Source organism: Triticum aestivum, chromosome 2A, assembly GCF_018294505.1.
Source record: "Triticum aestivum cultivar Chinese Spring chromosome 2A, IWGSC CS RefSeq v2.1, whole genome shotgun sequence".
Lineage (NCBI taxonomy): Eukaryota > Viridiplantae > Streptophyta > Magnoliopsida > Poales > Poaceae > Triticum > Triticum aestivum.
Window position 1 is genome coordinate 632,305,216 of NC_057797.1, and position 25,423 is coordinate 632,330,638.

At 39.8% G+C, this 25,423-nt stretch overlaps 2 protein-coding genes and 1 long non-coding RNA gene across 3 annotated transcripts; all 3 read left to right on the plus strand.

The window, feature by feature from the left end:
- Positions 1–492: 492 nt before the first annotated feature.
- On the plus strand, positions 493–3,238 carry LOC123185763 (uncharacterized). The gene is made up of 4 exons (XM_044597590.1): positions 493–562; positions 2,186–2,308; positions 2,416–2,720; positions 2,800–3,238. Exons 2-4 carry the CDS (start codon positions 2,194–2,196, stop codon positions 2,875–2,877), a joined length of 498 nt encoding a protein of 165 aa, XP_044453525.1. The 5' UTR covers positions 493–562; positions 2,186–2,193; the 3' UTR covers positions 2,878–3,238.
- Positions 3,239–5,956: 2,718 nt separating this feature from the next.
- Positions 5,957–7,398, plus strand: LOC123185764 (uncharacterized). The gene is made up of 3 exons (XR_006493491.1): positions 5,957–6,314; positions 6,922–7,045; positions 7,234–7,398. It is a non-coding gene; the product is annotated as an uncharacterized lncRNA (long non-coding RNA).
- A 6,116-nt stretch (positions 7,399–13,514) lies between these two features.
- LOC123189892 (60S ribosomal protein L14-1) lies at positions 13,515–16,074 on the plus strand. Its single transcript, XM_044602409.1, has 5 exons — positions 13,515–13,709; positions 13,816–13,917; positions 15,391–15,520; positions 15,595–15,707; positions 15,795–16,074. Exons 1-5 carry the CDS (start codon positions 13,707–13,709, stop codon positions 15,852–15,854), a joined length of 408 nt encoding a protein of 135 aa, XP_044458344.1. The 5' UTR covers positions 13,515–13,706; the 3' UTR covers positions 15,855–16,074.
- The last annotated feature ends 9,349 nt before the right edge of the window (positions 16,075–25,423 follow it).

Below are 25,423 nucleotides of genomic sequence, written 5' to 3' on the forward strand. Positions count from 1 at the left end.
CGTCAAGATCTGTCTTCCCGTTGTTAGTAATTTGTACTAGAGTCAGCAGTACAATTTTGTGTTAGTAAATGGAGTCAGCAGTACGATTTGGTGTTAGTAATTTGGATTTGTTTTATTTTTTTCGACATAATTATTGTAGTAGTAGTATAATTGTTAGTCTATCTCTTGGTATAAAGAAGGACTATCTAATCTGGAGGAACAACAATGCATGTTGTTTTTGTTGCTGGCTGCTGATAGTACAATATGATGTTCGTCCCAAAATGTAGTATGTGAACCTAATCTCTGTTAGCAGCAGAGCACATACTTCCAAAGATTTTTTATGTCCGAACAAAAGATACTTCGGGTATGATCATTGGTAGATTATATAATTGTTCTCTTCATGGTGGGTGATCATCATCTGTTCTTCATTGGTACACATTGCAGTTGTCCTTTTTTCTAGTGTTGTCCTTTTTGTTAGATGATGTTCCAATGCCAGATATTTTGATGATGCCAGATATAAGCTAGCTTCGCCGCCTCACAGCTACAGCAAGACCCTGAATTGGGCAGCATCGTGAAGGACAAGGTAGATTAATCCTCTTGTTTTAATATTCTCCTTATTCATGTATTGTTGGTTATTATTGCTTGGTCGATAGATCTGTGTTACAAAGTGTTTTTTGGTAAGCTGAGAGCTATGTTAATATCTTACATTACTAGACATTGTAGTTGTTGAAGAATTTTAGCTCTTACTGTAGTTGTTTTTTTTGGTAAACTGTTTGTTTGTACAACTTGCACTCTTACTGTTTTGGTGTAGTAGTAATAACTAGCCACATTTTTCTTCTTTAGACTTGGAATGGATCCTGAAATGAGGGATCGTGTTAGGAAGGGGGAGGAGGAGCATGACGAAATGATGTTATTTGTTTTCCCTGCACTACATTTGATAGAGACCGATGGAGTTGCTCTTAGGGAGCGGAGGATTCCGCGCCATACATCATCGCTAACAGGCAAGATGTTTGTTAAGGAGTTACTCGAAGGGCACATCAAAAACTGTCGGGTAGCATTTAGGATGGAGCCGCGTATCTTCAAATCTTTGGCTAATTATCTTCGAAGGGAGAAGTTGGTGAAAGATACCAGAATTAAAGTCGAAGAGAAACTGGCATCATTTCTATGGATGTTATCCCATAATTCTTCATTTGAAGACCTTCAAGTTCGGTTTGGTCACAGCGGGGATACTTTCCATTGGCAAATGAAGAATTTCTTTGACATCATCCCTATTCTCTCCAAGCATTTTTTTGAAGCCTCCAAATCCCAGTCAAGTGCATCCAAAGATTCAGTCGGACACGAGATTCTTTCCTTATTTTCAGGTTTTTGCTTCGCCAACTTTGATCCACATCGATAACTTACTCTTCATGTTATAGGTGCTAAGTTATAGTATTTCATTGCAGAACTGCATTGGGGCAATTGATGGGACACATGTTCCCATAACAATTTCAGGAGAAAAAGCCGCACCATTCAGAAATAGGAAAGGGACCCTAAGCCATAATGTTATGGTCGTGTGCGACTTCGACCTGAACTTCACCTTCATTTCTTGTGGCTGGGAGGGATCTTCTACCGATGCTAAAGTTCTCTGGTCAGCACTTAATAGTGGGTTTCATGTACCTCCGGGCAAGTTTTATCTGGTTGATGGTGGTTATGCCAACACACCTTACTTCTTGGCACCGTATCGTGGTGTTCGGTACCATCTGAAGGAGTTTGCACACGGTCGCCGTCGACCCCAAAATCACAGGGAGCTATTCAATCTCCGGCATGCCGTGTTACGAAATCACGTCGAACGGGGATTAGGAATCTTGAAGAAGCAGTTCCCAATCCTAAAAGTGGGCACGCATCATCGAATAGAGAACCAAGTCAAGCTACCAGCAGCGGCGGCAATCTTACATAACATCATCCGATCTGAAAAAGGAGATGAGCGTTGGTTAGATAACCAACCAAACAATATACCTGTCATGAATTTTTTTGATCTTCCTGACGGTGATATTCCTCAAAATCATCAAATCAACCATGAAGGCGACAACCTTAGAGATGCCATTGCTCATCAAATGTGGGCTGATTATCGACATGCATAACTTGTCATTTGTAGTGTAGTAGTAATAAGTATAGTGTAGAAGTTTATGTTTTTTTTTCTGTTGTTCATGTCATGAATATTGTTCAGAAGTCACTATGATGACTGCTCGAGGGTCACCAAGGTTGAGCCTCCTCAAAAAAGTTGTCGAAAGGGATAGAGCATCACCTCCTACAAGCAGCGTGACAAAGAGGAGGAGAGGGTCTCCCAAAGGTAATAAACTAGCCGTGACTTTATTTCTCTTGTCGGGACATTATTTGCTTAAAACCAAAATAGTTAAGATAGAAAAAGGTACATTAACATACAATGTGGAAATGCAGAAGATAGAGCACAGTGGAATGCAAGCCTTGAGAAAGATCTTGTGGACTTGCTTCGTGAGCATGATACACCTGAACATAAGGGTCAAAATGGATGGAGCTCAGAAGCATGGAATACGATAGTGAAGAAATTCCACCAAAAGAATCCTTATGCTAGGTACGAGAAGAAGAAAATCCAAGAAAAGGAAAAAGAGTTGAAAAGAGAATACAAGATGATCAAAGAGATAAGGAAGCAAAGCGGCGTTTCATGGGACGACCGGCAGTGCAGGATTCTAGCGGATCCACCACTTTGGAAAAACATCATCATAGTAAGAATGTCATTGTTATTCCCTAAAAGTTTCATTACTTGTTGCATGCTCTAATATCATTTTCTTGTCAACTATGTAGTCACACCCTAAAGCTGGAAAGTTCAAGACAAAAGGCTTCCCTCTTTTTCAAGCTTTGGGAGAATTGCATGATGGTTAGTTATCAACTTCATTCATATACTCATGTCATTGTTTTATGTTTGTTTACTCTTCTAGTTTGAAATCTTATATTTGATTGTCACTTTAACTTGTAGGCCAAACTGCAGAAGGGACATATAACTTCACCTCTATCGAGTCATCACATTGCTCAACCCAATCAGATCTCGAGAATCTTGGAGGAGCTGGCAAGAATCAAGGAGAAACATCAGCTGATGGTGAGAATCTTGGAGGAGAAAGGGTGCAGATCGATGAAGATGTTGAGGAGGTTTACGTGCAAGAAAACATTGTTGTGGAGCCCGAGCAAACTCAACCAAATTTGGCTACTGCACCCTCAAGAAATGGAGAAGAGAAAGAACCAAAGAGAAGGAGGGGGCGAATGGTGATGTGGCTGCAATGATGGAGAAGTACTTGGAAATAAGGACGAAACAGGTGGACGATGAGAGGAATAAGCCAAGGGTCGTGGATGAGTACTCTATCAAAAACTGCATTGATCTGCTAAAAACAATGGAGATCACACTTGAAGAAGAAGTCAAGGCTTTCCGAGTCTTCAAGATCCCCGAGAACCGAGAGATTTTCATGAGTGCCAGACCGGAGACTGCTCTTATGTGGCTGAGAGCTGAAATGGAATAACTCAGGTACTCCTCTTTTCAATTAGTGCATGTTACTAAACTCCTTGCTAGCCATTTAGTCCATGTTGTTGTTGCTGCTGCTGCTGTAAAGACATTATTTTCTTCTGAAATGGATAGTTGTTTTAAATATATTTATGAAGTTCTTTTGCAAACTATTAGACTGACTGGTTATAGGAATACTTTGCTTGAATAATACAACCTTTTTTCAAATGATTGCTTGATGTATCGACACAGGTTGACAAGTGCTTGTGTTGTAGCTAGGCTAGGCTGATTTTCTTGTGGTTGTAGTAATTGTCTATTTCTAAACTGCTATGATGCCTTGTCCCTAGAAAATAAAAGGGATGCTTTTAACATAGATCAGAGGATAGAGATTGATTTACCTACTGTTTATGTATGTTTTTCTCATTGTTTCCATTCCTGGAAATAAAACTACCAAGTATTTCACTCTCAAACTAATTTTGGGTTTGAATGGTTTCAAAAAGTAGAAGTTCTACATAAGAATGCTCCAGAAGAAGAGCGAAGGTGCCGTGACTTGGATCTATTTGTGTGTGCTCTTTAGTGGAAGGCTTCATATCTATTCGCTGGGTTTTGTCCATGTGATATTTGTAGAGGAACTAAACACTATTTCTGAAACGACTGACTGTAGCGTGGAAGAATTTGGGAGGAACTGATAATTAAGCTCTTGTGGTCTATTCAACATATTATATATTATGTATGCTCCAAATTGCTATTATTTTTGTTAGTATTTGTGCCCTATTCAAATCTTAGAATTGTTGTTATTGTTGGGATAATAAGTGTTTTAAACTGTTAGTGTTATTGTCACTTCAGTCTGCATCTGTGTCATTACTGCATGAGAATTGTTGTTATCTATATGTACCACTTCATCTATGTCAATACTGTTGTCCCTGTGGTCCAGTGCCCTTGGGGACTAACCGAATGCATGAGAGTGGCGTGGATTGCATACTGGCAGGGATTTGGTCCCCAAGTGGTTTTGGTGTCAAGCGGGGATCACCCAATCCTCTAGAGGATTAAATCGACTAGAGGATTAATTCTGCTACAACCGAACAAGGTCGTAAGTAATTTGAAGTTGGAGAAAGCAATCCCTACTTTTTAGGTGGGAAGGTACTTATCCTAAAAATAATAATTAATTAGTCAGGTAGTGGCGCACCTCCCGTCAACAACCTTATAATCTTTCGCCTAATCACCCAGCCGGTTGGATGGATAATAAGTTCCTAGCTTATACATCAAGTACGCATTATTCATGCACATCGAGCATGCAGAGTAGGGACATTCCTATAAAAGGCATGCAGAGTATGGAGTATATCCTCTCAGATAAAATAAGAGTATGGAGTATATCCTCTCAAATAAAATAAGAGTATGGAGTAGTTTATAAAGAATGACTATGTAGTTTTTTCTTTTGAGGAACCGAATATTTAGTATGTAGAGTATGGAGTATATCTTCTCAAATAAAAAAAGAGTATGAGTATATAGTTTATAGAAAATGAGTATGTAGTAGGTTTTTTTTTATTCGCAAAAAAGTATGTTTTTTTTGTTGAGGAACCAAGTATACACTATGTAGAGTATTGTGTATATCCTCTCAAATAAAAAAAGAGTATGAGTATATAGTTTATACAAAATGAGTATGTGGCATTTTTTTAAGGAACCGAGTATGTAGTATGCATAGTATGGAGTATATCCTCTCAAATAAATAAAAAGAGTATGAGTATATAGTTTGTAGAAAATGAGTATGTAGTATGTTTTTTAGGAACTGAGTATGTAGTAGTATGTACTATGTAGTTTCTCTAAAGCTGAATAAGGAGTATTTAGTGTGAAGTATATATAATTTTTCCAATAAAGAGAACCCAGTATACAATTTAATTAGATAATGGATTTTCAGAGTATAGAGTATATTTTGTTCCATGAATCATGGAGCCACGACCATGCCCAATCTAATTAGTATCAGTGGAATGATCACGTAAAAAGTAGTTTTTTGTAGCAGCATGTAATGTAGTAGTATGTAAACGGAGCGGTAGTATCCTAAAAAAAGGAGTGACGGTAGTACGAAATATATATACGCAAGTATGCAGACGACGCACGGCCGGCCAATGCTGCAGAGCACAATCTAGAGATATAGCTCCTACAAAATATCTGAACGATATGCCATGGACAGGGAGCTTGGAGTAGAATGTCGTCATCGCGTCGCATGGGCGGGCCCACCTCAATTCAAGGGTATTCAGTTGAATACCCATTATTTTTTGCAAAAAACTAGATATATATAGTCTATATACTGTGTATCTATAAAGAAAAACGAAACTGATACACCAAAACATGCTAGTCCAGCCTTTAAGCCCCAAAACAGAGGCTCACCACGGCTTGGCCCACTAGACAACCAGGACTTGGCCCAAATGGCTGTACCACAACGCACGCACAGTCGCACACGCCGTCCATCATTGCCCAAAAAATAAAGTCCATCGATTGAATCGATTAAACGCGGAGACGATCGATTGTTCCGCTTGCCCAAAAAATAAAGTCCATCGATCGAATCGATTGATTGTTCCGCTGTTTGGTTGTTCCTTAGTTCTCTTCGCAGTCGCAGATCGCACGCGAGCAGCCAGGCCGGCTGGGTTGTTGCCGTCGGCTGATCGACGATCGCGCGTGCGCACGGCGGCGCCGACGGCGACAAGAATCCATCCCTCGCTGTCTAGCTCCCTGCCCCCTTTTGGTTCTGATCTTTGTAGTCGGCTGCGGCAGCAGGCCACATCGATTCAGTTTCACAACCACGTACAACTCACAGATTCAACTACTGAAGGTATAATTGCTAATTAGACGTATTGATCGTTTGATTTCTGAAATTGGGAGCTCCTCTCATGCAGTCATGCTGATTTCTTAGATGAAGTACAGTCATGTTAATTCGATTTCTGAATTCCTGTATCACTGCAAGGTGCAGGCAGGAGAAGTACAGTCATGTTAATTCGATTTCTGAATTCCTGTATCACTGCAAGGTGCAGGCGAATGCAGATTTTGTGAGCTTATGCACTCGGACCTCACTATCCTAGCACTCCAATGTTGCTTTGAGATCTGTGCTACACAACTACCTTATTACATGGAATTTTCTCTTTTTTGTTCCTCTCATATAAAACTTGTCTTGAACTTCAAACTTTGCAGTACAACATAACTTTGTAACTAGAATGTGAGATAAAACTTTCAGATTTTTTTGTCCGACATAAATATGAAAAATAAGATTTTTTAATCAAACAAATCTCATTTTGTATATTTATGTTGGACCAAAAAATCTGTAAGTTTTATCCCACATTTTACATAGAAAGTTTTGTTGTGCTGCAAAGTTGAAGTACAAATACATGTTCTATATGAGAGAAACAAAAAAGAGAAAATTATTTGCACGAATCGTGATGCAGGAATGAATGGTTGGATAAGGAGTACCCGGGCGCATAGGCTCTAAAACATGTTTTCGAGGTGCAGGCAGGAGCACAATTTTCTTCTCGCTTTCCAGCAGGCTGCAGTACAGACTTACAAGTTTAAGTAAGTCTATTTAATTATAGAGAAACCAGGGACTTGTTTGCATTCAATTATGAATTGTTTAGACATGTGAATTTGGAATTTTCCATTTGAATTTGTAATGTGACAATGTTTATAAATTTTGAATTTATTACAGTGAGCATTATGTGTAACTATTAGTACTCTAAAACTTGAGCAATTTTACTTTTCAGGTGTAAACCATGCAGAGGAAGAGTACCGATACTACTGATATGAGAGCTTTCTTGAATGATGGGGCAAAAATACTTGAATGATATCTTGTTCACATTCATTCAAAGGCAATTCTTCTTGCAAGTTAGGGATGATGACATCAAAAATCGTTTTCAAAGCATTAAGGATCACAAAGTTATCTTGTACTCCCTCCGTCCGGAATTACTTGTCGTGAAAATGAATAAAAATAGATGTATCTAAAACTAAAATACATCTAAATACATTCATTTCTCCAACAAGTATTTCCGGACGGAGGGAGTAATTTATAAGGTTTCTTATCATTTGCTATTTTCTATCCTCTATATATCTTACATTTTGTCACCATGTGTTGAACAATACTAAGTCATAATCAGTTTTTATTAATATAATATATTATGCAATATGTTCTATAGAACTAGTACAATATGCTGCTACAATCGGTTATACGCACCAAAAGAAAGGCTATAGGCTTCCAAAAAAAAGTTTTTAAATTTTGAATACACAATCCTCAATTCCTGGGCCCGCCCCTGTCGCGTCGTGTTGGCAACTCGAATCTAGGCCGCCGACGACCACGTACTTTGTCCATGTCGCCGGAGAATCGATCAAGTAGAAGCAACATAATGGAGGCTCAAACCTACAATACGAGAGATCATATCAGTGGTTGATCAATCATGCATGCGTACGTGTGGGATAGGATGAAAAACAACAAGAATTAACATTAATACCTACGTCTCCTCATCTCCTGTCGAACATGGTGTTGACTATGAGAAGGGCTCTATATATCGGAGGTAGTTATACATCGGCATCCGATGGCCACAAAAATAGGGACGACTAGTAAATCTAATTTCAAAAAGGAAAAACAACCAACTAGCTTGCAATCCAAACTCGTTGATCAATACCCACTTCGAGACTAGATCTGACGGTGACGGGAGCAAAGGTAACTACCACCTAGTGGTAGGATGTATTTTCCCTATATATATATATATATATATATATATATATATATATATCCACTCGGATGTAGGTTATCATAAATTATTATTGTTGACATTACCCTTGAGGTAAAAGGTTGGGAGGCGAAATCATGAGCCCCTATCTTTCTCTGTGTCCGATTGAAACTTTGAACCGATAAATATCACGTGAGTGTTAGCAATTGTGAAAGACTATATGATAGTTGAGTATGTATGAATTGCAATTGTTTGATGACTAAGAACATAGTTTGTTAGTTTTCAAGAAAGTTTATGGTGTATACTTTAATTTGTGGATAGCTTGTTACTTAACCATGAGAAGTTTTATGAGATGAGCTTTTATGACAAAGAATAATGCTAGAAAAGATGCTTGAAACTTTCATTAATCAAACTTGTGCCCTTGATAGCATTCACACTTCATAAATTATTTCTTTTATCATTTACCTACTCGAGGACGAGTAGGAATTAAGCCTGGGGATACTGATATGTCTCCGAGGTATCTATAATTTACGAAGTATTCATGCCATGTTTACAATGATTCCATATGATTTTGGTAAGATTTGATTAAAACTAACCCGGACTGGCGCAGTTTTCAGCAGAACTACCGTGGTGTTGTTTTTGTGTAGAAATAAAAGTCCTCGGAGCGAGCTAAAAATTAACGGAGATTTTTTCTGGAAAATATGAAAAATATTGGAAGAAAAAAAATATGGAAGAGGAGTCCCGGTGCCACCACAAGGGTGGGGGCGCCCCGGACGCGCCCCTCGACCTTGTGATCGCCTCGTGGGCCCCCTTGACGTGAAACCGACGCCAATTCCTCCTATACATCCAAAAACCCCTAGAACAAAAGAGAGATCGAAAGTTCTGCCGCCCAAGCCTCTGTAGCCACGAAAAACCAATCTATGCCCTCTCTGGCACCCTGCCGCAGGGGGCCAACATCACCGGAGGCCATGGAGGAGGAAGCCGGAGGGGTCATCGCCGTCATGGAGGCCAAGGACCAGAGGAAGAACCTTGCCCCATCTAAGGGGAGGCCATGGAGGAGGAAGCACAAAGTGGAGAACCACGCCCCCTCTCTCTTGGTGGCACCAAAGTGTCATCAGGGGAATCATCGCCGCGGTGATCGTCTTCATCAACATCACCTTCATCATCACCATCCTCATCTCTTTCACGTGGTCCATTCTCCTGCACCCAACTGTAATCCCCTACTTGAACATGGTGCTTTATGCCACATATTATGATCCAATGATGTGCTGCCATCCTATGATGTTTTAAGTAAATTTCTTTTGTCTTTTGGGTTGATTGATGATCTAGATTGGTTTGAGTTGTATGTTTTATTTTGGTGCTGCCCTATGGTGCCTTCCATGCCGCGCACACATGAGGGATTCCCGCTGTAGGGTGTTGCAATACGTTCATGATTCGTTTATAGTGGGTTGCTAGAGTGACAGAAGCTTAAACCCGAGTAAGGGGATTGTTACGTATGGGATAAAGGGGACTTGATATGTTAATGATATGGTTGGGTTTTACCTTAATGATCTTTAGTAGTTGCAGATGCTTGCTAGAGGTCCAATCATAAGCGCATATGATCCAAGAAGAGAAAGTATGTTAGTTTATGCCTCTCCCTCGTATGAAATTGCAATGCCGATTACCGATCTTGTTAACAATTGCCTAGGACAATTCCGCACACCGACCCATCATTATTACACACTCACTATTTATAATATATTCTAACTTTATGTTAACAACAACTATTTTTATATTTTAGTTCTCCGATATCATGCAAAGTTATCCTCTTCATACCAACAACGTAGTTTTATTTCTCGTTTCTAGATGGAAGCAAACGTTCGGTGTACGTAGAGTTGTATCAGTGGCAGATAGGACTTGAGAGAATATTGATATTACCTTTAGCTCCTTATGGGTTCGACACTCCATACTTATCACTTCCACCTTTGGAAATTGCTACGATGATTCCTTGCACTTGGGGATTATCACCCGCGCGCCGAGGCCGAACACAGACGTGATGTAGTAGCTGAAGTGCGGCTCCTGGAACAACCACCCCGTCAGGTTCATCAGCTCCTCGCCCATGCCCATCTTGCTCCTGCTGCCCCTCTCTCGTCTATCACCGACGGTTGCTTCCGCAGCGCGCTCCCACGACGGCGATCCATCCCTTTTGCCACCGCTATTGGATTAGGCGAGAGGCGGAGAGGACCATGCTTGAGCCTAGATCCGCTAGTCCTCCTCGCCTTGAGACAAAGGGAGGGTGCCAGCTGGCTCAAGAGGATGGCCGGAGGAGATCTAGCTGGTAAGGAGGCGGCAGCGTGAGGGGAGGCATGGAAGAGAGAAAATAAACTAATTGGGGGAAACCCTACGGGCTCGCCCTCGCCTCGTCCACCACCGAGCCAACACACGACTGACACATACAAGGCCTCCATGTGAAATATCGATTTTGCCCTGGACGGGGCAGGGAAATATTAGGCGGGGCCACGCACGGTTCGACACTGTTTCGATCCACAGTGTCATGTTTTGATCGAGCGGTCGAGGTGATTTCCGGGGAAGATCCAATGGCCCAAAACGCATCAAGCACCATATCCAACGGCCAGGAAGCGCTAATCTATGAGGCGTTGGGTTCCTCACAATATGTATCTTTCTGGATGTTTAGTGGGACTATGTGCCTCAGAATTTGAGTCTCTTCCCTCAAAAGTGAAGGAGCAAGACTGAAACACCAGCATCGTGGCTTTGATCTCACGGATAATGCTTGCATGTAGCATGACGGTAAGAAAGCAGTTTTAGTCTATTTATAATTCTTTTTATTTAGGGAAATTTATATTTTTTGAGACAAATTTATACTCCCTCCGTTTGGAAATACCTGTCATCAAAATGGATAAAAAGGGGTGTATCTAGAACTAAAATAGATTTAGATACATCCCCTTTTGTTTATCTTAATGACAAGTATTCCGGACGAAGTGAGTAAGGTGATGTTTCGTTCTCTAGTCCTAGGACTTTTTCTAGTCCCAACTAAAAAGTCCCTAGTCCCTAAAAAGTCCTTCACTGTTTGTTTCCAAAGACTAAAAAGTCCCTAGTCCCTTCCTAGAGGCTATTAAATGACCATGTTGCCCTTAGTATATAGAAAAGTAACAATTAAACAACACCATGGGGTGGCAGGCCAATAGGTGCATGGAGGGCATTGTTGAAAAAGTCCCAAAAAGACTTTCCTTGAGAGTCTTCTTCATTTAGTCCCAAATGCCTAGTTTAGTCCCTAAAAAGTCCCTCTCGTTTGGTAAAAAAGTCTCTAAGAAAGACTTTTTTAGTCCTTATACAAAAAAATCCTTGAAAACAAACGCCCCCTAATTCTCTTTCTCAAAAGCGTGTGTCAGCATTTTAGGTTGTAGTCCCGATACTAGTAAGCATGCACGTGCAACGCACGTCTCAAACGTAAAGTAGGTCAGATTCACATAATATAAAAAATATATATTTTTTAAAAATATAAATCAAATGGATACACAATGTTTGATGTCGCTCAAATTGTATTTTCAAAAGTGAGACACAATAGTGGTTATGTTGCTGCATAGAGTAATCGCAGGAAAATATCCTCATTTAAATAAAATCGGCAATTATTTATTAATGCAGCAATATAAGCTTGTAGTGTAGTCTTCTCTTCGAGTGTAGCCAGGAAAAAAAGGTATAAACTGTCTTACGATGCAATTATATTGTTCAAGATGCTTAATTCTCGAATCTTATTTATTCTACTAATCTGCATAGCAAAATATATACTTGTACTAATTTGGATCAAATTATATATATTTTTTGGTTGTGTGGATTGCCAAAATTATCTTTTATCAATTTTTATATCTATGTAAAATTTATTTTGTATCCAAAATGCAACAAATATGGACATGCGCGGGCTGCTCACGCGCGCTGCATTTTAGCGCGCTGTTGGAGCTGCGCGCGCACGTTGTATTTTAACGCGGCTGCTGGAGCCAGCGCTGTGCGCCGCGCCAAACCTGACGATGGGTGCGCCGCAAACTACTTTTTAGCGTGCCGCGTGTTGCACGGCTGTTGGAGATGCTACCAATGTATATAGACATATTTTAAAATGTAGATTCATTCATTTTACTCTGTATGTAGTCTGCATTGAAATCTCTAAAAAGACTTATATTTTGAAACGGAGAGAGTATATATGAGAATGATTTTCATGCTCCAGATCACATGCATTTCCCAAAGCAATTATCAAATGATTAATTAAATTCTAGAATAGCAATTTCTTCATGTCCCAATTTTTTATTTCTAGAATGCATCAAAGGGAAATTGGTTGATAGATGAAATTGCAGATAAAAAATTTCTGACCCGCCTCCAAGTGCCAAAAGTGCAGTATTAGTCATTAGTCATGCAAATTGCAGAATACCCCCAAATCGAATTAAAGGTCACCTGATTGATTTGTGATAGACCTTCGGTGCCCTCGACTGTGCACGTAGGAAGAACTGCATGAGGTCCTCGACGGCCCAGTAGGACGACGGCAGGAACGGCAATGACGGCACCTACCGTGCCACGGCCGAGACCGGTGCCGCCCTAGGGACGGCGGCGGTTGGCGGCTTAGACTTGGAGGACGTCAGTGGTGGATTGTTGTCGGCGTGGGTGTTGCGAACGAAGCTGAAGTCGACGCGGATGCCGATGGTTGCCGGAGAGCATGCCCTGGACGTGGATGGAGTCATCGCAGTAGTGGCAGAAGAGCGTAGAAGACGATGGCGGCGACAACACGTGTGTTCCCGGAGGAAGACGAAGCTCCTCGCGCTTCCCCCATTGTGGCTAGCATGCATGATGGCAGCAGGCGGCTCGCGATTAGCTTCCTAATAGGATGGATGCATCCGAGATAAGTTTTTTAATAGGATGTATTTGTCTAAGATTAGTTTCCTAATAGGATGGATGCACTCTGATTTAGTTTTCTAGAATATGATGCACCTGTAATTATTAGTTTCCTAATTGCCCAGGCATGGAGTTTCATATTTTCCTCCACGGTGGAGTACGGTCAGTCAATGTAAATTGCTAAGTGCACACAGAAAATGGTTTAGGTTAAGGCTAACCGTTAGATTGATTTTAGTAGTCCTAATCATGCGGTGGTATTGGATCTGTGTACATTTTGTGGGGTGTACTTAAAGAAGTTCTTGTTTGATTGTTTAATAGTAGTATAGATGAATCCAGCCTATCCAGTTAAGCCCGCTTAAGCCCATTACCGGAGTGCATACGATAGAAGCCCAAAATCCTCACACAGTGCTCCAGAAGCCCAAACCATAACCCCCAGAAACCTCTAACCTAGATCGGACGACCAGAAGCCTCGATCACCAGATCTGTCGGCTCTTATAGAACCCCCCGCCTTGGCTATATACACATCCGCTACATCCAGCCCCTCGATCCCCTGTCTAGCCGCCCTCCGCCTCCCCGTCTCGCTCGCTCCCACCTCTCGCCGCCGCCGCCGCCGCCGCCGCCCGCGCAGCCGCAAAATGGTAGGAAGACCTGGAAAATCTCACTCGCTGTCAGGCTTTCTCTCTCGCCTTCTCCCTGGTGGTCTTGGTTGTTGACCATTCGTGCCTTGTTTTTGTGCTCGTGCAGCCGTTCAAGAGGTTCGTGGAGATCGGGCGGGTGGCCCTGGTGAACTATGGCAAGGACTACGGCCGCCTCGTCGTCATCGTCGACGTTGTTGACCAGAACAGGGTGAGTTCGATCCCCTTCCCTAGTTCCTCCTGTCATTCTCGATCTGCTTCGGCGGAGGAGCCTATACGGACGTAGTGATTGAGATCGTGCTCAGTTTCATGTTTAGTGTAGACACTTCTTCTCTGCGTGTCCCTAGGCTGTAGATTTGAGCTGTTCAAGGTGTGGACTTCTGTATGATTCAAAGTAAAAGTGTGACTGCACGGATATCACAGTGTTTCTGCGATTTCTTGTTAATTTTTGTTGTTGCTTTGTAGCTAATAACTTGGCTGTGATTGGCCTCCTAAAATCCCTTAACTTTGATTGCATATATAACTAGCCTTTACAACTATGCGAATTTGAAAATGCTAGTTGATTTTACATGCCATTTGAAGTTTACCCTTGGCAAGTAGTATTGCATACTCTTGTCAGCGCAGTTATGTTACCACAACTTGTTTATGTTTTGTATTTGACTCGTCTTTAATATGCGGCCCTTTATCTACCCTGCCAATGTTTTTAGTTGTATATGCTTTAGCTCACCTGATCAGTCTCGAGTATGCCTTGCGGCCTTACCTAAATGTCTTGAGGTACTACTGAAAATAAACAGCCAGACATGCTATTGCTCAAATATCTGTTATATATTTTGCCACTTGATATTTATTGCTGTTTTCATTGTGAAATAAATAACTTCAGTATTAACTTCATCTTCCATGAGTTGTGAATTTGTGATGCCTTCATCCCCTTCTTTTTCTTCTTCTCATGATAGCATCATTGCTCTGTTCTACTACTGTTTCTTGGTATATCGAGCAGGTCGTGGTTTGCAATTTATGATACTGATGCAGTATTTGCCAGTTTCCTTGCTGGGTTGTCCCTATAGCTACTTTTTAAATTCTGTTGGCGAATCATATTTTTAAACGCAACATAAATTGTACTCCATCTTCTGCAAACTAATATAAGACTTTTTAGATCACTATATGCTTTAGTGATCTAAAAAGTTTTATATTAGTTTACAGAGGGAGTATTAGTTACAGTGTCATAGCTCAGTTTTTTGATTGTTTGCTGGTAATGATTTTCTAATGTTTGTTAGGATATTTAAATCACTTACTGCAACATCTTCTCTGAGTTGGTGTTTAAAATCGTTCTTTGACCCTTTAGTCTCAGTGACTGTTTATCTGGAATGTCATGTCTTGTTTTGCTGTTTGCATTAACATATTTTTCTTTCAAAAAAGTGATCAGAGTGAGATACTGCGTCTGACTAACCACTAACCTGCCCATTATGCTTGATGTCAAAACCCTGCCCATTATGCTGCAAATAACGCGACTTCTATTGTCTACATTCTCAATGATGATTGCCTCATCTGCTTTTGATATGTGTTGATACTTCTTTAACCGTTACCTTCGCTAGAGTCGATATTTGTATATATTTGCATTTGCCGAAGTATATGGTTTTCTTTGGTTGCCAAAGTACTCAATGCATTTGCTTTTATGTGAAAACAGGCACTTGTTGATGCTCCGGACATGGTCCGCTGCCAGATGAACTTCAAGCGGCTCTCTCTGACCGACATCAAGATTGACATCAAGCGGATCCCTAAGAAGGCAACTTTGATCAAAGCAATGGAGGAAGCTGGTATTAAACTAGCCCTTCAATAAATCTTAAAAAATTGTTAATATCAACTGTTTAAAATGGCATCCTGATTGCAGATGTGAAGACCAAGTGGGAAAACAGCTCATGGGGCAAGAAGCTGGTTGTCCAGAAGAGGAGGGCATCGCTCAATGACTTCGACAGGTTCAAGGTCATGCTCGCCAAGATCAAGGTGAGATTCTCAAAGGCTCTTTCATGCTTAATTCCTGTAAGCAAATTGTGCATGCATTCCTGACATTTATGATTACAATGTAAACAGAGGGGAGGAGCTATCAGGCAGGAGCTAGCGAAGCTTAAGAAGGAGGTTGCTGCTGCTTAGATCACTTTGGTGGGCAGACTGTTGAGCTTTTGGTCAGCGTTGTATCTTTGCCCCAAAATCGTGAAATATTGTGTGAATCACTCATCACTGTTATTGGTGTATCAGATGAAAATTTAGTAGTGTTTGAGATTTTGCTGGACTTGTCAGGATCTGAGATGGTATGTTATCTATCTGTTATTTGTGATGCCATCTAAATACATGGGCCTAGTGCTTACTGTTAGTCTGCTGCGTGTTTACCCCAGTGGCTACACCGGGCATTATTCCTAGAACAGCTTTGTTCCAATCGATCATGTTTATGTATTATGGAGTACTACTCCCTCCGTTCCTAAATATAAGTCTTTGTAGAGATTCCACTATGACCACATACGGATCTATATAGATGCATTTTGGAGTGTAGATTCACTCATTTTGCTTCGTATGTAGTCCATAGTGAAATTTCTATAAAGACTTGTATTTAGGAACGGAGGGAGTAGATGGCAAGCAAAAGAGCTCGAAACGGTCAGTATGTTCTTGCCAACCACGCGTTGGAAGGGAATTTGTAGCCTCTTTCCGGCATGCCTTTCTTTTCAAGAGCAAGGCAGATTGCGTGCTTTAGCTTTATATGGTTGGAAGATGGTAAAGTAAGATAGAACTTGCCAAACTCCGGCACGAACGCACGTAATGCAACCTCAACGCATATGTATATACTCAACTTTGTCCATCAATAAGGCCTCCTTTGGTTCATAGGATTAAAAATCATAGGAATAGGAAAGTCGGAAATGAGATAACATGCATCTCAAATCCTATGCATAGGAATAAAAAAGGAGATGCCCTTTAATTCACACCATAAGATTTTTTCCATTGAATCTAGGCTAATATTTATTTTTCTATCAAATGTGAAGGATAGGAAAAATTCCTTCATAAAAATAGGATTTCATTCCTACAAACCAAGGCCTCTTTTGGTTCATAGGATAGGATTATCATAGGAATAGGAATCTTGTAGGAAATGAGATGACATGTATCTCAAATCCTACGAGTAGGAATAAGAAACAGGATGTCATTTGGTTGACACCAAAGAAATTTTTCCATTGAGTCTAGGCTCTTTTTTATTTTCCTATGAAATGTGGAGGATAGGAACCAATCCTATGTAGGAATAGGAATCCATTCCTATGAACCAAATGGCTCTAAAGGAAAAAAATCCTATAAGAATCCTATCCTCTAGAATTCCTATGAAATTCCTCTAAACCAAAGGAAGACCAAAGAGCTCTGATGGAATTTTTCCTATAAAAATTCTATCCTATGAAAATTCTACAAAATTCCTCTAAACCAAAGGAGGCCTACGAGTTTTGTGAAAAACTGTGACGAAAAACAAATTCAATGGCATAAGTTTTGTTGCTCATAGCCAACATTTTGTTGATGTGAATGGGGAACCACTTAATTATCACTAAAAATTCACCAAGGTTGTCTTCCACTGCGTGCAGACATTCTGTCGACATAGGGTAGATTTTATTGTCTTCAAATGAAGCATTTAGAAACACGATGAACACACAATTTTGTTGACTAAAATGATCATATCTATGATCGATAAACTACAACAATAACTATATCCACACCAACCATCTCATTACACCATATGGATCACGATGTTCTTAAACAGTAACTCCTTCTGGAAAGAAGCGACGACCATGGGTCACCGTCGCTGTTCTACCAGCGAAGGTCAGAATCTAGGTTTCCATCGTAAAAAATCAGTCCGAACATATCCGAGCAATGCCTTGAACAAGGTAACAACGTAAGAACATCACCATTGGCAGGTATAACCAACTCGGGCCAGTCCTAGGCTTTCACCCCGAAGTTAGAGGCCGGACGCTCGATTAGCACCACCACCGACGTCACTCATGTGTTGTCACCATCACTTTTCGGCAACCCCAGCAACTATAATGTGCGACCACACTCGTTCCACAACCATCCCTCTACGTCAACATTTCTCCACAATTTGCATCTCGCTGAGTATAATGTTTCCTAAGGTGGTTTGTGACACACAAACTAGGTTTATTAAAGAGAAAAATATCATGGAGGGTATTGTCCCGTTGCATGAAACAACACATGAGATTCACTCTAACAAAAAATAAGTTTTTTTTCTTAAGACGGATTTTACGTATGCCCATGATAAAGTCAAATGGTCTTTTCTTTACCAAATGACACACACCAAAGGATTAAGATGTTTGATGTGATTGGATAATAAAAATTGCTTGGGGTGGACGACTGTCTATAGAGTTGAATACTATGGATGTCATACTTCCTCACTTTCAAGGGTGTTAGGCAGTCATCCCCTTTCTCCCCCACTTTTTTGGTATTATAGCAGATGGGCTAACCAGGCTTATCAAGAAAGTTCAATATTTGGGTTGTCTAAAAGTTTTGGTGCCTCATCTAGTAGATTGTGGTCTAGCAATTTTGCAATATGTTGATGACACTGTATTTTTTACATAAGAATGGCATGAAAAATGCTAGAAATCTCAAGTTCATGATGTGTAAAATTGAATATAATTTTAGGTTGGAAATATATTTTTATAGGAGTGAAGTTTATTTTCTAGGAGATATCCTTTCCTAGATTACAACCACCGTGAAATCTTCACTTGCAATATGGATACTTTTCATTTCTCTTTCTCGGGGGTTCCAATTGATGTCAAGTGATTCACATTGGAAACCAAATTAATATGAAGTTGAAAAGAAACTCCTCATATGGAAAAGAAACATCCTATCAATAGGAGGCAAAGGGCAGCTTTGGCGAATTGTTTCATGAGCAGTGTTCCCCTGCACATGGTTCCCTTGTGGAGGCCCTAATGGAGTTGTTAAGAGAATGGATTATCACAGGGTAGAATGTTATGGCAACAGACTAATCGAAAGAAGTACCATATGTTATACCGACCTATAGTGCACTTAGCAAAGGATTATGGAGGTTTGAGAATTCTTTATCTCACCCCATTGAATTAGAGCATACATTGCAAACTATTGTTGTGATCGGAAAAAATTGTAGATTCATGACAAACACAGCTAAAAGGGGAATATTTGTAGAGACAAGTGTTGTCATTGTGGAAGAAAGGAATCATGGATCACTGTTATGACCTATGGCAAAAGTCTGGTGAATTTAATCATGCTTTTCATAGATATACCGAGATAATTGTAGGGGATGGAAGCAAAATGCTTTTCTGAGAAGACACTTGCCTTAATGGGAGACCTTTTGCATCAAATTCCCCTCATTGTACAATATCCCTTTACATTGAATGGGTGACAATCCAGAAAATCTTGACTGGTGGATCATTCTATTTACTCACTTTAAATTGGGTATCTATTTGCCTCCCTTTTCCACTAGGATCGAAAATCCTATAATTTTCCATATCCATATGATGTAGTCGTTAGGTTTTCAAAATAGTGTAATGGAAAAGAAGTGTTTCAAATCATTGCTATTTGACTTGGACCAGTTCTAAAAAAGTTGAGGTATTTTGAATTGTTTGTTAACACGAACAAAGTAAGGGAAAACCTCTAAAAGAATTTCCGTATTGACCTTGGACACACTATATGAAGGAAATATGCCCTAGAGGCAATAATAAAGTTATTACTTATTTCCTTATATCATGATAAATGTTTATTATTCATGCTAGAATTGTATTAACCAGAAACTTAGTACATGTGTGAATACATAGACAAACAGAGTCTCACTAGTTTTCCTCTACTTGACTAGCTCATTGAATCAATGATGGTTATGTTTCATAACCATAGACATGAGTTGTCATTTGATTAACAGGATTACATCATTAGAGAATGATGTGATTGACTTGACCCATCCGTTAGCTTAGCACGATGATCATTTAGTTTGTTGCTATTGCTTTCTCCATAACTTATACATGTTCCTATGACTGAGATCATGCAACTCCCGAATACCGGAGGAACACTTTGTGTGGTACCAAACGTCACAACGTAACTGTGTGATTATAAAGGTGCTCTACATGTGTCTCCAATGGTGTTTGTTGAGTTGACATAAATCGAGATTAGGATTTGTCACTCCGAGTATCGGAGAGGTATCTCTGGGCCCTCTCGGTAACGCACATCACTATAAGCCTTGCAAGCAATGTGACTAATGAGTTAGTGATACGTCTCCAACGTATCTATAATTTTTTATTGTTCCATGTTATTATATTATCTGTTTTGGATGTTTATGGGATTTATTATACACTTTTATATTATTTTTGGGACTAACCTATTAACCCAGAGCCCAGTGCCAGTTTCTATTTTTTCCTTGTTTTAGAGTATCGCAGAAAAGGAAAATCAAACGGAGTCCAATTGACCTGAAACTTCACGGAACTTATTTTTGGACCAGAAGAAGCACACGGAGTATCGGAGTTGGACGAGGAGAGTCCTGGGCTGCCCACGAGGGTGGAGGGGCGTGCCCCCCTGCCTCGTGGACAGCTCGGAGGTCCACCGACGTACTTCTTCCTCCCATATATACCCATTTACCCTAAAAACTTCGAGGACGACAATAGATCAGGAGTTTCGCCGCCAGAAGCCTCCGTAGCCACCGAAAACCAATCTAGACCCGTTCTGGCACCCTGCCGGAGGGGGAAATCCCTCTCCGGTGTCCATCTTCATCATCCCGGTGCTCTCCATGACGAGGAGGGAGTAGTTCTCCCTCGGGGCCGAGGGTATGTACCAGTAGCTATGTGTTTGATCTCTCTCTCTCTCTCTTTCTCTCTCTCGTGTTCTTGAGGTGATACGATCTTGATGTATCGCGAGCTTTGCTATTATAGTTGGATCTTATGATGTTTCTCCCCCTCTACTCTCTTGTAATGGATTGAGTTTTCCCTTTGAAGTTATCTTATCGGATTGAGTCTTTAAGGATTTGAGAACACTTGATGTATGTCTTGCGTGGTATACCCGTGGTGACAATGGGGTATTCTATTGATCCACTTGATGTATGTTTTGGTGATGAACTTGCGGGTTCCACCCATGAACCTATGCATAGGGGATGGCACACGTTTTCGTCTTGATTCTCCGGTAGAATCTTTGGGGCACTCTTTGAAGTACTTTGTGTTGGTTTGAATAGATGAATCTGAGATTGTGTGATGCATATCGTATAATCATACCCACGGATACTTGAGGTGACATTGGAGTATCTAGGTGACATTAGGGTTTTGGTTGATTTGTGTCTTAAGGTGTTATTCTAGTACGAACTCTAGGGCTGTTTGTGACACTTATAGGAATAGCCCAACAGATTGATTGGAAAGAATAACTTTGAGGTGGTTTCGTACCCTACCATAATATCTTCGTTTGTTCTCCGCTATTAGTGACTTTGAAGTGACTCTTTGTTGCATGTTGAGGGAAAGTTATATGATCCAATTATGTTATTATTGTTGAGAGGACTTGCAGTAGTGAAAGTATGAACCCTAGGCCTTGTTTCAACGCATTGCAATACCATTCGTGCTCACTTTATCATTAGTTACCTTGCTGTTTTTATATTTTTAGATTACAAAAACCTTTATCTACTATCCATATACCACTTGTATCACCATCTCTTCGCCGAACTAGTGCACCTATACAATTTACCATTGTATTGGGTGTGTTGGGGACACAAGAGACTCTTTGTTATTTGGTTGCAGGGTTGCTTGAGAGAGACCATCTTCATCCTACGCCTCCTACGGATTGATAAACCTTAGGTCATCCACTTGAGGGAAATTTGCTACTGTCCTACAAACCTCTGCACTTGGAGGCCCAATAACGTCTACAAGAAGAAGGTTGTGTAGTAGACATCAAGCTCTTTTCCGGCGCCGTTGCCGGGGAGGTTAGAGCTTGAAGGTATATCTTTAGATATTGCAATCAAATCTTTTTGTTTCTTTTTTTAGCACTAGTTTAGTTTATAAAAGAAAACTATAAAAAATGAAATTGAGTTTACCTCACACGCTTCATCTTTTTAATATCTTTCGTGAGTATGATGGGAAGGAAAATTGTGCCAAAGTGTTAGAAGAAGAATGCATTAAAATGTTTGGCACTAAATATTTGAATGATGAGCATGATTGCAATGTTGTTAGTATGAATTCCTTGAATATCTATGATGCTAATGACATGCAAAGCCACAAGCTTGGGGAAGCTATGTTTGATGAAGGTGATATTTCTTGTCCCCCAAGTTTTGATGAGAAAATTTATTATGATGAAAGCATGCCTCCTATTTATGATGATTATATTGATGAAAGTGGATTTAGAGAGGTCATGACTTTATTTTGTGATGAATCCACTATTTCGGAAGAGGTTTCAATTGATTATGAGAAGAAAGTTGCTATCTATGATGATTATTGTGATGACTTGTATGCTATAAAGAATAATGATATCCATGAAACTTGTCATCATGATTTTAGTTTTCAATTGGATTATGCCTCACATGATAATTATTTTGTTGAGTTTGCTCCCACTATTATTCATGAGAAGAATTTTGCTTGTGTGGAGAGTAATGAAATTTCTGTGCTTGTAGATCATGAAAAGAATGCTTTAGGTGCTGGCTATATTGTTGAATTCATTCATGATGCTACTGAAAATTATTATGAGGGAGGAACATATGCTTGTAGGAATTGCAATAATATCAAGTTTCCTCTCTATGTGTTGAAAATCTTGAAGCTATGCTTGTTTTACCTTCCTATGCAAGTTGATTCTTGTTCCCATAAGTTGTTTGCTCACAAAATCCCTATGCATAGGAAGTGGGTTAGACTTAAATGTGCTAGTCATATTCTTCATGATGCTCTCTTTATGTCTCAATTCTTATCTTTTATGTGAGCATCATTGAAATCATCATAGGGGCGTTAAACGATAGCGCTTGTTGGGAGGCAACCCAATTTTATTTTTGTTCCTTGCTTTTTGTTCCTGTTTAGTAATAAATAATTCATCTAACCTCTGTTTAGATGTGGTTTTATGCTTTTAATTAGTGTTTGTGCCAAGTAGAACCGTTGGGAAGACTTGGGGGAAAGTCTTTTTGATCTTGCTGTAAAAAACAGAAACTTTAGCGCTCATGAGAATTGCTGCCATTTTTATTTGGAAAGTGATATTTAGTTAATTCTTTTTGAAGATTGTCAATAGATAAATTCCTTACGTCCAGAAATTTATTTTAGAATTTTTGGGGTTGCAGAAGTTTGAGTTAGTCACAGATTACTACAGACTGTTCTGTTTTTGACAGATTCTGTTTTTTCGTGTGTTGTTTACTTATTTTGATGAATCTATGGCTAGTAAAAGAGTTTATAAACCATAGAGAAGTTGTAATACAGTAGGTTTAACACTAATATAAATAAAGAATGAGTTCATTACAGTACCTTGAAGTGGTGTTTTGTTTTCTTTCGCTAACGGAGCTCACGAGATTTTCTATTTTGAGTTTTGTGTTGTGAAGTTTTCAAGTTTTGGGTAAAGATTCGATGGATTATGGAACAAGGAGTGGCAAGAGCCTAAGCTTGGGGATGCCCCGGAAGGCATCCCCTCTTTCGTGTTCGTTCATCGATAACTTTACTTGGAGCTATATTTTTATTCACCACATGATATGTGTTTTGCTTGGAGCGTCATTTTATTTTCTTTAGTTTTGCTTGCTCTTTGAATAAAATACCAAGATCTGAAATTCTTAAATGTTAGAGAGTCTTCACATAGTTGCATAATTATTCGACTACTCATTGATCTTCAATTATATCTTTCGGAGTAGTTTGTCATTTGCTCTAGTACTTCACTTATATCTTTTTAGAGCACGGTGGTGGTTTTATTTTGAAGAAATAGATGAACTCTCATGCTTCGCTTATATTATTTTGAGAGTCTTTAGAACAGCATGGTAGTTTGCTTTGATTATGAAACTAGTCCTAATATTATGGGCATCCAAGAGGGATATAATAAAAACTTTCATATAAGTGCATTGAATACTAAGAGAAGTTTGATACTTGATGATTGTTTTGAGATATGGAGATAGTGATATCAAAGTTGTGCTAGTTGAGTAGTTGTGAATTTGAGGAATACTTGTGTTGAAGTTTTCAAGTCCAGTAGCATGCACATATGGTAAACGTTGTGTAACAAATTTGAAACATGAGGTGTTATTTGATTGTCTTCCTTATGAGTGGCGGTCGGGGACGAGCGATGGTCTTTTCCTACCAATCTATTCCCCTAGGACCATGCGCGTAATACTTGGTTTTTGATGACTTGTAGATTTTTGCAATAAGTATGTGAGTTCTTTATGACTAATGTTGAGTCCATGGATTATACGCACTCTTACCCTTCCATCATTGCTAGCCTCTTCGGTACCGTGCTTTGCCCTTTCTCACATTGAGAGTTGGTGCAAACTTCGCCGGTGCATCCAAACCCCGTGATATGATACGCTCTTTCACACATAAACCTCCTTATATCTTCCTCAAAACAACCACCATACCTACCTATTATGACATTTCCATAGCCATTCTGAGATATATTGCCATGCAACTTTCCACCGTTCCGTTTATTATGACACGCATCATCATTGTCATATTGCTTTGCATGATCATGTAGTTGACATCATATTTGTGGCAAAGCCACCGTTCATAATTTTTCATACATGTCACACTTGATTCATCGCAATCTCGGTACACCGCCGGAGGCATTCATATAGAGTCATATCTTGTTCTAAGTATCGAGTTGTAATTGTTGAGTTGTAAGTAAATAAAAGAGTGATGATCATAATTATTAGGGCATTGTCCCAGTGAGGAAAGGATGATGGAGACTATGATTCCCCCACAAGTCGGGATGAGACTCCGGACGAAAAAAAGAGAAGGCCAAAAACAAAAACAAAAAAAATAAATATGAGAGAAAAAGAGAGAAGGGACAATGTTACTATCCTTTTACCACACTTGTGCTTCAAAGTAGCACCAAGATCTTCATGATAGAGAGTCTCTTATGTTGTCACTTTCATATACTAGTGGGAAATTTTTGATTATAGAACTTGGCTTCTATATTCCAACAATGGGCCTCCTCAAGTGCCCTAGGTCTTCGTGAGCAAGCAAGTTGGATGCACACCCACTTAGTTCTTTTGTTGAGCTTTCATACATTTATAGCTCTAGTGCATCCGCTGCATGGCAATCCCTACTCCTTGCATTGACATCAATTGATGGGCATCTCCCTAGCCCATTGATTAGCCGTGTCGATGTGAGACTTTCTCCTTTTTGTCTTCTCCACATAACCCCCTCATTATATTCTATTCCACCCATAGTGCTATATCCATGTCTCACTCTCATGTATTGCGTGAAAGTTGAAAAAAGTTTGAGATTACTAAAGTATGAAACAATTACTTGGCTTGTCATCGGGGTTGTGCATGATGAGAGAATTCTTGTGTGATGAAAATGGAGCATGACCAAACTATATGATTTTGTAGGGATGAACTTTCTTTGGCCATGTTATTTTGAGAAGACATGATTGCTTAGTTAGTATGCTTGAAGTATTATTATTTTTATGTCAATATTAAACTTTTGTCTTGAATCTTATGGATCTAAATATTCTTGCTACAATAAATAGAAATACATGATGAATATGTTAGGTAGCATTCCACATCAAAA

What these genes read in the sequence shown, in the direction of transcription:
- LOC123185763 (XM_044597590.1), top strand. Translation starts at nt 2,194, where the DNA reads ATGATGACTGCTCGAGGGTCACCAAGGTTGAGCCTCCTCAAAAAAGTT. An exon ending in GAGGAGAGGGTCTCCCAAAG is followed by an intron (nt 2,309 to 2,415) that starts GTAATAAACTAG and finishes GTGGAAATGCAG; the next exon opens with AAGATAGAGCACAGTGGAAT. An exon ending in TTTGGAAAAACATCATCATA is followed by an intron (nt 2,721 to 2,799) that starts GTAAGAATGTCA and finishes TCAACTATGTAG; the next exon opens with TCACACCCTAAAGCTGGAAA.
- LOC123189892 (XM_044602409.1), top strand. An exon ending in ACGTTGTTGACCAGAACAGG is followed by an intron (nt 13,918 to 15,390) that starts GTGAGTTCGATC and finishes ATGTGAAAACAG; the next exon opens with GCACTTGTTGATGCTCCGGA. An exon ending in TCATGCTCGCCAAGATCAAG is followed by an intron (nt 15,708 to 15,794) that starts GTGAGATTCTCA and finishes CAATGTAAACAG; the next exon opens with AGGGGAGGAGCTATCAGGCA.